Source organism: Pteronotus mesoamericanus, unplaced genomic scaffold (assembly GCF_021234165.1).
Source record: "Pteronotus mesoamericanus isolate MK-2021 breed Mesoamerican mustached bat unplaced genomic scaffold, CSHL_Meso_final contig_94, whole genome shotgun sequence".
Lineage (NCBI taxonomy): Eukaryota > Metazoa > Chordata > Mammalia > Chiroptera > Mormoopidae > Pteronotus > Pteronotus mesoamericanus.
The window spans coordinates 43,823,505-43,837,814 of NW_026555285.1; the positions used below are offsets into that span (position 1 = coordinate 43,823,505).

At 41.9% G+C, this 14,310-nt stretch overlaps 1 protein-coding gene across 1 annotated transcript in view; it reads left to right on the forward strand.

Moving 5' to 3' along the window:
* The window catches only part of GPC6 (glypican 6), a 987,303-nt gene extending 977,680 nt beyond the window's left edge, over window positions 1-9,623 (forward strand). Inside the window, exons 8-9 of the mRNA XM_054586472.1 lie at window positions 3,437-3,612; window positions 8,348-9,623. Coding sequence (XP_054442447.1) covers window positions 3,437-3,612; window positions 8,348-8,550 — 379 coding nt within the window. The 3' untranslated portion in view covers window positions 8,551-9,623. The remainder of the gene's footprint in view (window positions 1-3,436; window positions 3,613-8,347) is intronic.
* The last annotated feature ends 4,687 nt before the right edge of the window (window positions 9,624-14,310 follow it).

Consider the following 14,310-nt stretch of genomic DNA (forward strand, 5'->3'; position numbering starts at 1 on the left):
TAGAAAGGGAGCAAACGTGAGGGGCAACAAATAAATGGGCTCATGAGTCCTGGCGCTGACCTGCGCCCCTACTGATCCTTCAGGCTACGCCCCGGCCATCCACAGATTCGACCGCAGGGTGCACTGTGCAGTGACAAAAGTGGCCATTTTCTTGTTCAACTGTGTTTTTCAGTTTCCATTTCCACATAGTCTCTGAAGTTACCCTTTGAATACACAGAAAGGAGAACAGGTTTTTGAGGACACAGGTCCTTGTTTAATTGTAAGCAGCCGAGAACGTCAGTAGGTACAGTTCGAGGTTGGGTGTATTTGGCAGTCTCTTATTGTTCCTGGAGGCTCAGACTCCTGGGGGTACCATTCCCAGTGTAAGCTAGAGCAGTCAGCGACTGATAAATGAGTCTCATCCAGCCATGCAGTGCACACGGCATCTGGAAGGAACAAAGCTCTCCTCTGGCTCAGCACAGGTACAGCTGCAGAAATCATCGTCCTAAATGTCGAGGGGCAACGCCGGAACCAACGGTCACCATTCAGCCCCACTCAGCTCCACTACCAGCAGAGGCTGGCCTGAGCTGGCGACTGTTTATTCCAGTGGGCTGTTGTAATTCGGGAGAGCTCAGGGAGCCTGGCACATAAAATTGAATGTCAAGTATAGTCGATGCAATTCACGTTTTAGAGGTTATATCTGGAAGACGATCTCCGAATCCAACAAGAATTTCTTGGAATGCCAGGTATATAAAAAGGCAGCACAGAAGTTCTCTCCTGCAAGAATAAAGAGATATGTAGTCCCATGACTTTTTGAAAATTTCAATTAGAACATTTCTGAGGCAGTAAATATTGTGAAGCTTTGGAGGAATTTGAAATGTACTCTGGGTGCTCTATTATTCATTACATAGTGATCATTGTGAAGTCAGTTTTGTTCAAGGTGAAGAGATGGAGCTTATTCAGGGGACCTCTGATTTAAGATGGACAAACCAATTCATACACAAATATATCGCACGTAAGATTTCACTAGCTGAGCGTGGCTTAAATATGTTTCCCTGTGTGTTTCTATTTCTTCTTTTGGAAACTGATGGATAGAGCCTTTTGTTTCTGGACCTTGGAACATTACCTGCAGAAAAGGGAAGAATTTTAAGTATAAGTATATTGTACAAGAATATGTAAACAGGAAGCACAAGATAAAGGAAAGGGAGTGTTTTTCAGCTTTCAAGCAACAATAACAGAGGCAGTAAAGGAAGGGTAAGACTAGCAGTTAGGCGGGGCTGCCAACAGCCTGCCAGTTGTCTGTGCCAGGTGCCTTGATTTCCCGTGACCCCACTCTTCAGCCCTCCGCCTTGGTCTGCGCCCTGAAGGAGAACCCCTACCATTGCATCCCCGGGGTCCCCTTGTCTGCTGGCTTCCACTTGCTTTCCACCAATGGGAGCCAGCAGCCAGAGGTCAGAAGGAGGGACTAGGAAGGTCAGGGTATCATTCCTTGGGCTCCTTCCCTAATGATGAGTCATGGTTTTGCCGTTGCCAGGTTATTTGGCCCCTGTCTGTGATTTCAGTTCTTGTGCATAAAGAAACATCGCCTTACCCTCTGGACCCACAGTTTTTTAACACCCTATGCTGGTTTCCTTTGACCCTGCCCATACCTGTATAAATAGGCTCTTCTTTGAACTCTCTTGATTACCCCTTTGAGTGTACCCGTTTCTCACCAGGACGCAAATCAATATAAAGCCTTGGCAGGAATTAGAAAAAGATACTCAGGTGGGTACATGGGGTCCATTATACTATTGCCTCTACTTTGATAGAAAATGAAATTTTCTAAAATAAAAGGATTTCAAAAAAAGAAAAGTAAAAGGTGCTGTGTTGGTGACTGGTGCCATGCAGGTGCACAGCTTTGCAGGCACAGAACTCAAGCTAGATTTTTAGCGTCACCTCACTCCCTCAGCAGGAGACTTCACGCCATGCACAAAATGCCCAGCAGCCCTACAGAAGGATGGGCGGATCCCTACAGACTGGAAAATATCTTAAGGAGAAAGTGAGGATCAACCTGGGTCTTCAGGATATTTGGGACTTAAAGGAGAAAGCGTATTGTCAGCAAGGATAAGGTGACGCAGGGACAGGCACGCATCAGAGGTATACAGGGAGTAGATTGTGTAAGGCAAGAAAGGTCCCTAAAGGGCCTATTGCAGCATAAGAAAGTAGGGATGGGAGATGGGCTTTGATTGCCAAGGTATAATGTGTGGATCGTAGCTCAGGGTTGACCAGGCAATATGGCGCAGTACATGGGCTCTGAGGCTAGGCTGCTGGGGGCTGTAGTTGTCATTTGGCCATCTATTAGCTCTGTGACTATACACAGTTACTTTTTCCTCATTGAGACTGAACGTTAAAATGCATGTCAAAGTGCTCAGCATGGTACCTGGCTGTAGTAAGCTCTCAATGCACATTGGATGCTGTCACCAAAAGTTTTGAAACAGAAGAACGACATGATGAAGGCAATATTTTTATGAAAGTGAATCAGATGGCTTGTGCAGAAGGTACTACAAAGGAAAGACAGAACAAGGAAGTCAGTGTGAGGCTGCTGTAGCTCTCTGCACGCCAGCAAGGGACGTGGGAACTGGGGGAGAAGCGGGCGGGAGAAGCTTTGTGAGAAGGAGGGTAGGAGGAAGGGAAGCCGACAGGTTATGAGAGGAAGAAGTCAGAAGGCGCTCCAAGCGCCTTTCTGAGCAATTCAGTCTCCCCTGGTATCAATACACCTCGGCAGCTTAGGCCATTGAGATTGAAGGAATGACCGTTTCAATATTTTAGGACAAATAAAAGAAGTATTAATATAAATTTGCCACTTCAGTACAAGTAAGAACATTAAAGAACCATTAGCTTTTACCTTCAGTTGTACACAACATGGAATTAGACCCAAGATTCTATTACAAAAGAAAAACCCTAATGGACACCTCAAGTATTCCAGCAATCCGTGGTGACTCCACAAACTTTCCAAAGATTTTTTTTTAATCGGGAAGATTCTTCTGATTAAAATCTGAGGTACAGCCTACTCCATTTGGAAAGAGCACCCTTTCTAAGATCATACGTAATCTGCAAGTTTAGTTGTTACTAGCAAAATTCACAGGACAGTTGAGGAAGCTATCAAGTTCTTGACTAAGTGTCTAACACTGGGGAAGGGGGCAGAAAGGGAAGTTAATTTTAGGTAATAATTTCTGTGAGTTTTCAATGGAGCTTTCATTTGTAGACAAGCCTACCTAAGAAAATCGCCGTGAAGCCATTTTAGCCGTATCTCCCTCTGAAATCCCTCACTGCATGTTTTTACTTTGCCCCTTTTTCCAGGCGCCAGGCCCAGCCTCTGCTGATGTTTCGGCTCACGGTTAGAAACAGCGTGACAGAACCTGGTTTCCAGGTCCCTCCTGCCTCACCCTCACCTGTTCTCTCCCTCTGTGCCCGGCAGATACTTGCCTGAGATCATGAACGACGGCCTGACCAACCAGATCAACAATCCGGAGGTGGACGTGGACATCACCCGGCCCGACACGTTCATCAGGCAGCAGATCATGGCTCTCCGAGTGATGACCAACAAACTAAAGAATGCATACAATGGCAATGACGTCAACTTCCAGGACACAAGTAAGGAAGCCTTTCCCAGTGACTGCCAGAGGGAACAATGGTTATTGAAGAGTACCGCCATTTCTCTTCAAGAGCAATGTACACCTTTCACCCTGTGTCACTCTTGCCTAATCTTTAAAGCTGTTTATAGTCCATTGGACAGAAAGCTCTGATCCACAGAACTTAGGATCCTACCAAAATCATGGCTGGTCTTCAGGATGCAATCCACCAGGTTTTAGTGGGTTGCATTCAGCTATGCCAAAGTTAAAATTGTGCTTCATCTGCCAGTTGATCCCTTAATGATAAAGCAACAAAGTAGTGTTTTTACTTTCTCCTGTCCCCATCAGCATTTGTGTTTCTGTCCCCGACTCCTGCCCTCTTCCCCCACCCCCAACCACCAAAAGAAGAATGTTCTAAAGATCGCTCAGACAAGGCTGGGCCAGAATCTCTGTTTTATCACTTTTAACTGCGGTCTATGCAAACTATTTCTTGAGTCTCAAGTTCCTGTTCTATGGAATGTGAAGCAACCCTGCCTAAGAGTTGTTGGGAAGTTCATTTGAGGCCATATTTAAAGGAGCTAAGATAATATTTCATGTGCCATGGACTCATTTCTCCCTATCCAGTCACACACATACAGGAACCATCGACTATTATGTCTAACTATTGAGAGAAATAGTAAAATATAGATGCAGTATTACTCTTGACTGTTGTATTAAATATCGTAAAAGCACCAGGAATGATTTGAAAGGCTACTAGGTGAACACTGACATGAAACTATTAAGGCAGGTTCTTTTCATTTTTTGTTTTGTTGTTTTTGGTTTTAAGTAAGTACCCTTGCAGAGAGAGCTCACAGGGAAAGATTTCTTGAACATGAGATGTGGAGTTGCCAGTGATTTTGCAATTTGGTCACTGAAGCAAAAGATGATGCTTGTGTGCTTGAATTAATGAGTTAGAAAGAAGTCACAGATGGAAGACATTAAGTCATCTAAGTCTTAGCCATCATCCTACTGAGTTGTCCCCTGCAGAAAAATTTTAGTGCTTTGCTCTATTTTAAATAACAAAAATTAATTGTCTAAATACAGGATAATTGCCAACCAGATAGACTTCATTGCTATAAAATGTCTCAGACTCATCCCATTATTTTTCTTTCTCTTTACAAAGCCTCTCCTTTTCTCTTCAGAAGAAAATATTACATAAGCTTTTAGCCTTTTCTGCTTCTCCCTTGCTCCTTACTTGGCCTCACTCATCTCAATTTATCCATTCTCTCTTCTCTAGCTAACCAAATGCTTCATTATCTAGATAATGACTATTGGAATAAATTATTCAAGATGCATAACAATTAGTTGATGTTGGCCTTGTTTCTCCTCTCTGACCTAAAAAGGTTATATGCATGTCAATCTGCAATGCTTAGGGAATGTCCTTGAAGAGAGTTTTGCTGCAAAAGAAAACAAAAATCAGCAACAGTTAAGAAAGAGAGTCACGCCCTGGCTGGTGTGGCTCAGTGGATTGAGTGCCCGCCTGCAAAATGAAAAGTCATTGGTTCAATTCCCAGTCAGGGAACATGCCTGAGCTGCAGGATAGGTCCCCAGTTGGGGGCGTGCGAAAGGCAACTTATCCATATCTCTCTCATACATGGATGTCTCTCTCCCTCTTTCTCCCTCCCTTCCTCTCTAAAAATAAATAAATAAAATTTTAAAAAAGAGAGAGAGAGACTGTCACTTAACTCTAACCCAAATATGAAATTTGACCCTTTATTTTAGGGCACAAACCATTATCACATCTTCTAGCCATCATCACCCATACTGTTTTTGACATTTTTAAAAATCACAAAAAATTTTGTGATCCCTTTTCAGAAAGAGATGGGGCCATTACTTTTCTCCTCTGAAAGCTTGTCATTATTTGCTTACCACATTTTAATATTCCAAACCTCTTTAATAATATCTTTGTAAAGGTTATATTACTTCTCGCTCATAATACTGGTGTTCAGAACAATCCCCTTAGCAATTCTGATTTCTCTGGATTTAATTAATGGGCCTTTCCCCTCTTTTAAAGGCCACTAAAGATAAATCAGAGAAAATGTTAAGAACCTGGTTTAGTGTATTCAAGTGAATTTGCCTGGTATTTAGAGGTCCCTTAAAAAAAAACTTTGTGGTGAGTTGTACCTTTGTCCTCCAAGAGACATTACCTTAGCTCTACCCCAGCAGCATCAAGCGGCCAAAATGGTACCCACCTTTCAGGAGCAGCTGAGCAATTAGCAAGCCCATCACCCTTCACAGCCAGCGGGGAAGAGTTGGGGCTATTGGATGGAATCATTGAGCACGTGGGGGAAGCAGCAAGTGTCACGACCAGGTTTACAATTTCCTGAGCCCTCCCCAGAACCTTATCTCTTGAACACCCCTTCACAATTCTGTGAGAGAGATAGGATTACTCTCATTTTTAGAGCAGAGGAAACAGAGCCTCAGTGAGGCTAACTGGTTGGCCCTAATTCACTTACATAAAATATCGCAAGGTAAAACCTAGGTGGCCTTTGCTGTAGGAACCCCTCATTGCAAGCGCTGGGATTTGTGGCCGCACGCATTGTACCGGGGTGTCTTCCCACACAGTCTGCAAGGTAAATCTTACTGTCCACATTTGATGAGAGGAGGAAACTGGCAGAAGTTGAGTAAACGGCCCAAGGCCCATTTATTTATTTAACCAATTATTTATTGAGCACCTGCTCTATGCCAAGGACCGCTAAAGGCAATGGGGATCATGACCAGTGACATAAGATTTCTGCCTTCAACAAGTTTCCGTTCTCATAGAGGGGATTAACAGGAAACAGGAAGACAAGTAAACAACACACTGGCACATGGCTAGGAATGGGCGGAGCCTGATCTGGACCCCGGTCCGGAGACCCAGGGTTTATGAAACTGGAAGGCGCCGAGCAGGAAGAAGTAAGGCAAACCCAGAGGTGTGCCGGTCAAGCAAGACAGACGCTGCGCTGAGACCACACGGTGCTCAGGCCCCCAGGCGCTGCTTGCAAGAAGGAAATGGCAAGCTTTTTTTTGGTAAAGGATCAGTTATGAAGTTATGTTCCGCTGGGAGGGCCCTATGTGAACCCCAAATTTGACAATGTGTAAGTGAAGGGCTGTATTCCACTGTAACTTTGTCTGCAGACACTGAACTTTAGATTCCACATATACACATTTTACATGTCACAAAATGTTATTTTTCATTCCCCTCCCCCCAAACACTCAAGAACATGAAAACCATTCTTGGGCTGCAATCACAAGCAGGGGGCCAGATCGGCTTGGGAACCACATCGGCCTTGGTTTCAGGGGAAGGACGGGCTGAAACAAAGTCCAACCTTGTTCTTAGGGGAGCAGAGGTGGAAAGAAAGTGGTCAGAAGTGATAATAATATGTGCCTTCCACAACTGTGCTGTGCTCCTCTAAGTTCCTACTTGCAGCGTTTGTTTTTCTCTGCTGTTAGTCCTCCATACTTTTAAAATAATTTCTATTGTACTTTTTCCGTTACCATTGAAGCCCCTTTTACCCCCTCCCCCTGCAGTCACCACACTGTTGTCCATGAGCCCTTTTTCCTTTTTTACTAGACCCCCCCACCCCAACACCTGTCCCCGCACCTTAGCTCTCATCGTGCTCTCTACCTACGAGTCTGCCTCTGTTTTGCTTGTTAGTTCAGTTCCTTCATTAGACTTCATATATGAGTGAAATCATATGGTATTTGTCTTTCTCAGACTGGCTTATTTCACATAATGATCTCTAGGTCCTTCTATGCTGTTGCAAAGGGTAAAATTTTCTTTTTTATGGCTGAGTAGTGTTCCAATGTGTAAATGTCCCATAGGTGTTTCATCCACTCATCTACTGATGGACACTTCGGCTGCTTCCAGATCTTGGCGATTGTAAATAACGCTGCAATGAACATAGGGGTTCTTTCAAATTAGTGTTTTGGATTCCTTGGGACATAGTGCCAGAAGTGGACGTGCTGGGTCAAAGGCAGATCCATTTTTAACTTCTTGCGGTATCTCTATACTGCTTTCCACAGTGGCTGCATGAGTCTGTAAACCCCCCAACAATGCAAAAGCGTTCCCTTTCTACTCCCCCTTACTTAAAGAAATCCCTCCAGCCCTCACTGGTGTGGCTCAGTGGGTTGGGCATTGTCCCACAAAGCGAATGGTCACTGGTTGAATTCCTGGTCGGGGCACGTGCCTGGCTTGCAGGCCATGTCCCCTGGTTGGGGACATGAGAGAGGCCATCAACCTTTGTTTCTCTCCCTCTCTTTTCTGCCTCCCTTCCCCTCACTCTAAAAATAAATAAATAAAATCTTTTAAAATAAAAAAAAAACCCTTCCAAAATCCTTTCCAAAAGCATGATAATCGCAAAGGACAATGGCTCCGAGATACAAAAAGGGCAAAGAATGGAATTCTTAAAGTAATTTAAATGTTGGCCAGAGTGAGAAATACCTTGCCAAAGCCAACATGGTGGGTACCGCCTCTCCTTAGGACTGGAAGTCACGTGTTCCTTAGTCGGGTACCTCTGGATATCAATGCAATCGTGTTTCTTACATCTACTCTGATACAGTCCATTTGCCAATCACAAAGCTGCCCATTAAAATGCAAGGCCGCGGAGGTCTGCTGGGGGCTGGGGGGGCAGCTTTCTGCGGGGAGATGGCCCCTCCCACCCTATGCCCAAATCCACCGCGCCCTCCAGTCTTTCCAGGTTGTGGTCTAACGTGCTTTGTCCATCTGCCCACCGCAGGCGATGAATCCAGCGGTTCCGGGAGTGGCAGTGGGTGCATGGATGACGTGTGTCCCACGGAGTTTGAGTTCGTCACCACGGAGGCCCCCGCCGTGGATCCCGACCGGAGAGAAGTGGACTCTTCGGCGGCCCAGCTCGGCCCCTCGCTGCTCTCCGCGTCCCTCGCCTGCATCGCCCTGGCCTTGCAGAGACTGCGCAGATAATCCTGGGTTTGGGGTCTGATGAGACTGCATTTTCGCTCTTTGAACAGCTGACTCACTTCCTTTCTTACACTCTCGGACAATGGACCACGCCACAAAAACTTACCGTTTCCGTGAGAAGAGCAGTACTGCACTCTGCCTCGCTTTTTGTTTTCCCAAAGAGAACCGGGTGCCAGACTGGACTGCGTCCTCTCCCTTCACTCTCTGTGCGGACCTTGTTTCTTCTAGAGAATTCTTACTCAAATCTTTCGTACCAGGAGATTTTCTTACCTTCATTTGCTTTTATGCTGCAGAAGTAAAGGAATCTCACGTTGTGAGTTTCTTTCTCCCCGTTTCTAACAACTTTTAAGAAAAGGAAGAAGAAAATAATTTTCTTTGTAAAATCAGGCCAAACCCCAAGACAACTGCGTTTTCAGCAAAGAAGCAAACAAGAGAGAAAAATAAAAGAGCTTTAACGCTGTAGGTTCAGCATTGCCAGGCAACTCCCAGTGTATGCTTTTCTGTAACTAATCAGGTTTAAAAAAAAAAAAATTGCGATGGTGAGAAAGTTTAAGAATGTTTGTAGTGTAGTGAAAATACGCTGTTGTCTTGGAGGTGTCGTCTTGCACTCTAACCACACAACGCCAAACTGATGTAGAGGTACTGACACTAAATTTAGAATTCTATCTTTAACGTGACACAAAATAGTGCTACAACTCAGCACCTCTCTCTCACCCCGCCCAAATGCAATTGCAGTGAGGGTCCCATTCCCCTTAATTCTCTTCACGTCTGTCCACTGGATCCAACCGGCGCAGATTTTCCCCCTTCTCCTTCGGTTACTAGTGGACACCGCCATCAATTCCTCCTCCTCAAGGGTCTGAATTGAAAATAATCATCAACAATGCAATCACTTTGCTTTAGCCGCAGGTTGGACATCAATTCGGTCTCTGCCCCTGTGCTCATCACCCTCCCAAAGGAAGAGTTCTTTTAATGACCTGACAAGCAATGAGATCGAGTTTTTATGTTTAGCTATTTGCTTTGTGTCATTTGGTTTCTGCATTACAAGGGCATTCTCTTAGAAAATAACTCACAACAAAAAAAAAGTCAAGACAAAAAATATATATATAGTATTGACATGGAGATTTCTTTCACTTTTTTAGTCTTAGTATGATCATCTATTTTTATATCTATATCTATATATATATATATAAAAAATCACAGATTTTAACTTCTTAATTCCAAGCTCAGGGTTGACACACCTTTGTAACAAAAATGTTTTGTCAACCAGCTCTTCTTGTTTTGTGCTGCTCAGAGAAGGGATTCTTCAATGATCTGTGAGCACCAAGAATCAAGAAAGAGATCTTTTTACGTATCTAACTGTCCATTTATTAAAAGTTTGCCAGGGCACACCCTTTTTGCATGAGCGTGCTTTGTCCTGGATGCTCCAGACCGGACCAAGCTCATGGAGAGAGCCGTGGGTGTCTAGGACTTTTCTGGTGATGGAAATCGTGTGCGTAAAGAATGTGTTATTCTCGCAAAACCATTGCTTTCACGTACGACGCCTTCAGCCTAGGATTCCAGCTTGGCACTTGGAGAAATGTCCCAATGCAAGCGGCCAATTTAGAGGCACAGCTTAACTGATCCACCAAGTGTGCCAAAGCAAGGCCCCATGCTCCCCCGACAGAGAAAAGCAAAAAAACCAAATGGGGGCTTTATGAATACAGTTGGCTATCCATGTATTTCTAGGTTTTTGTGATTCATCTTGGGTTGGGAAAAGTCGTGTTTTAAGACACCATAGTATACCAGTCACATTTTAATTAACCCATTGACAGTAACGACACGTAAATGGTATTTTTCAATCCCCCTTTTCATCAAAATTATAATTAGTTATTGATTTAGTCATCACATTAAAGTAGGATATATGCGGCACAATAGGATCAAGTATAATTGAGCACTTTTGCAAAACAAAGTATTTAGAAGCCTCTATTGCTATTGTATGCCTAATGAAATATGAAACATAGGATTCTGAGAGACTTTGTGGCATCTTTTCATTTAAATCTTTATGAAATTAACACTTAGCTTAATTCAGCATTACATATGTCTGGAAAAACACTTCACTGCCAAACTTCAGCTTTCTATCACCAAGTTACACATAAAACATCTTTATGAAGGACCAGTCATTTATGTTGCTCATTTTGTTGTATGTTCAGAAATCAGTGTTGTCTTTCTCCAAATAATTAAGGTGCAATACAAATTAAATCAACCTTGATTTGCCAGATATTTGAGTAATAATTTGTTTTTATGGCTTTAAACACCAAGTCTTTCCTTTGTAAAATGTGACTGCATTGTCTTCTGTGAAATAGATCAGAATGCCTTGTTTTCCATGTGCTTTCAACCCAAAATGGTTTTGTGCATGTGTGTGAATGCACATTACAATAATGAATATGAACCCAGGTTCTGTACACAAGAAACACACCGATAAGATACAAACACCTGCTTCATTTGTTTCAGCGCCTTAGGTATTCATGGTACTCATATTGGTTAGACATAGTGACCCATTTGAGCCAGGCAGAGCTGAAATGACTGTCAGTTAATGACGCTACAGTACTAGTCACCTGCACGAATGTGGTCAAAATGTTATTCAAATTGTACTTTCTGGTTTTTATCATCATCTTAATCTGTCATAGACTTTCAGGCTAATTTACCTTTTTTTTTTTTTTTTGCCTCATGACAGTTCATTTAATCTCGATACCCTGTTTTGGAATCACCTCACCTCACCCCACCCCTGGCCAAATTAACTTCTCTCATTTCAGCATGGTGATAGGGGAAGCAAGGATGCTCCATTATGTTTCATGACCTGACTTCTTTGCTTTGGTGTCCCCAAAATTCCATGATGACATCATAACCTCTGTTTCAAGTAGAGAGGAATGGGCTCACTGAAATCGGACACTAGAAATTGTCGGGTGATGCTCATAATTGCAAACACTTAGCTTATTGAAGTGCCTCTATTTACATGTTTAGTTATAATATGTATTTTTCTAACAGAAATACACATCTGTAATTGGTGTATATTATACTTTGTATATGTTATGACAAAAGCTAAACAGAGGCTAAAGTCTTTAGCAGAGAAGAGTGAATTCCAAATTCACGAATCAGAGCTCTGCTTATGGTTCTGTACTGAAGGACAGCCACGATGACCTTTTGTCATTTTAATGAAGGTCAAGTCGGCACTTTGATGACAACCATCCTAGAACAACCTTAGCAACAGTGATCTGACTCCCTTACGGTGATTTACCCAGATACATAGCTTGTATTACCTGTTTTCATTGTAAGGGATAGAAAATACTACTTTGTCTACACTGAAAAACACTATTGTTCATTGACAAGATGTATTAATTATAAAAGTAACATTCTATAATTCAAACACACTGAAAATATTATTGGACGCAGAACCCTGGTATTTAATTTATATTCCCTGCTGCAGACATTAGCCTACTTTAATTCTTTAGCCATTACATACATGTTTTGGCTACACACTGAACACCAACTAAAGTCCCCAAGGAGGAATAAAAACCTCGCAAATTCCTGAGTTGTGATTCTTTTGTTACTTCTATTTGCAAGGCTAATTGTCAAGTGGTTTAATTAAACGTGGAAGTGTTAGCAAATGCAAGTTTTGACTTATCCAAAACTTGCAGAAATTCAAATTCATTTTCATTTATTCACAGTCACTCACAGACCTGACTTTTAACTTTAAAATGAGCAAACCAACCAAAAAATGGCAGTTTAGCTTTGGCAGCAGAAGAATAAAGGAGACCGTAACTTGTAAATTTGCAATGTGTTCCTCCTCGGTGGACACGTTAGCCAGTGTTTAGTTTTAGGCCAAATTACACGAATAAAGTATTGATCTGTACACATCCTGGAGCCTTGCTAGATCGTGGTGTGCGACAACGTGGAGACTCAGCCTAGCCTGGGGCCGTGTGAACCTCATTCAGAGCTGAAAAGTTACCGGAATCCTTGACCTTGCCTTGCAAGGAGGTCCTACCATGAAAAGAAACCCAAGAATGGCCTAAAAGTGAGGTCTCTGTGTGCATATGCATAATATATATGCAGGAAAAATGTGTGCACCAATAAAACCTACAATTTATGTGACTGTCAAATGAATATTATTTAGGTTAAGATTTTTTCATTTCTGATTTGGATAGAAAATTGCTATTAATCTTGTATTAAAATAGTTTTTAAAAATCTACCGGTGCCCTTTCTGCATTTTCTTAATTATTGTCATAGTCGAAATTTCAGAGCTTTTGAATTTTTTTTTTTTTTTGGTTTGAGGCATTTTTAGAAGCTATGCTATTAAAAAAGAAAAGAAGAGATAAAGAACCATAGATTACACCAGCACCATTCACCGAAGTACGCCTGGCATTTGAAATCATGAACTTTAGAACTTTAGATTACTTAGATCTTCCAGGCATGTATGAAAGACACTCTATCTTTCTCCACTTGTATCGGTTTCTTCCCTAAAATAAAGTTCAGTAGCTTAAGAACCGATGTCAATACTTCATAAGATCAGAAAAATAAGATAGTCTGTGAAAGAACTGCCAATAACATTGTTAAAGATTCATTTAACAAGTATTTACTAAACTCCTACTCTGTACTAAACATGCTCTAGCTGCTGATCTCTGGTTGTCAAAACCACCAGGTGGGCAGTATTCATTCTTTACTAAGTTCACCATGATTATTATAGATATATCACTTATTTCAAGAAGCCTCATAAATAAAGGAACCCATATAAATAAAGTGATCAAGAATACCACATTTAACAGTAAGCAATATTATAATTTAGTTCACATTATGATTATGTTGGTCTCTATTGAGAAAAGCAATGTCTACAAAACAATTAGGGAACTTGAGGATAATTTCATCTACAACAAGAATATAACGAATTCTATTTGGAAATAAACTGAAAGTGATTTCACGGAAAGGAGGAACATCCAAATGGGTTTGAAAAAAGAAAAAAACAGACACTTTTATCTTTATCAGGTAACAATATTTATTTCAATTTGCTCTTTGGATAAATGGGTTGAGATACAGTCAAAACATTCCCATAACTGAGAAATGACCTTGGTTTTTATAATACCAGCTTTTAAAACTGTGGCAATTAGGCACAGCATGTTGTTTCATATCCTGAAAGCTAAAAAAATATAGCCACAAGTTTGTCTACCTGAATAGACATTCGGAGTTTATTTCGTATACACATCCATTTCCATCCTATAGACACATTTATTTGCCGATATAAACATGTGACCCAACATTTTGTTGGCCTACAAACAGGGCTTATCCCGAAGGAGGAGCAGGGTGCAGCCTTTGCAGCTCGCGGAAGCAGCTCGTACTCTTGTACACCTTAATGCATAAAGCAGAGCAAGAAAATGGACATTTTACCTTGTGAGAGCTCAATTTTGGAGAGAAACAGAAAGAAAACTAACAAACTGTACTCAAGGCAAATGGAAAAATATTTACCTTGAATAAAACTGCCCTTCAATAACAAGTGTGTGGATTTTTAAATAAAAGGTTCACCTAGGCAATAATAGTCATGTATTCTTTCAAAAGATATGTAATGAGCAATGAATCATGTGCCAAACAGAGTTCTGGGCTCTAGAGCAAGACCCCAAGATTTCTTTTCTCAAACAGCTTACATCCTGGTATGTGAGAGACAGGCAGCACAAAGTCAATAATAAACAGACTTTGTCAGAAAACTTCAGGAACCACATGATTTCACTCATGTGTGGG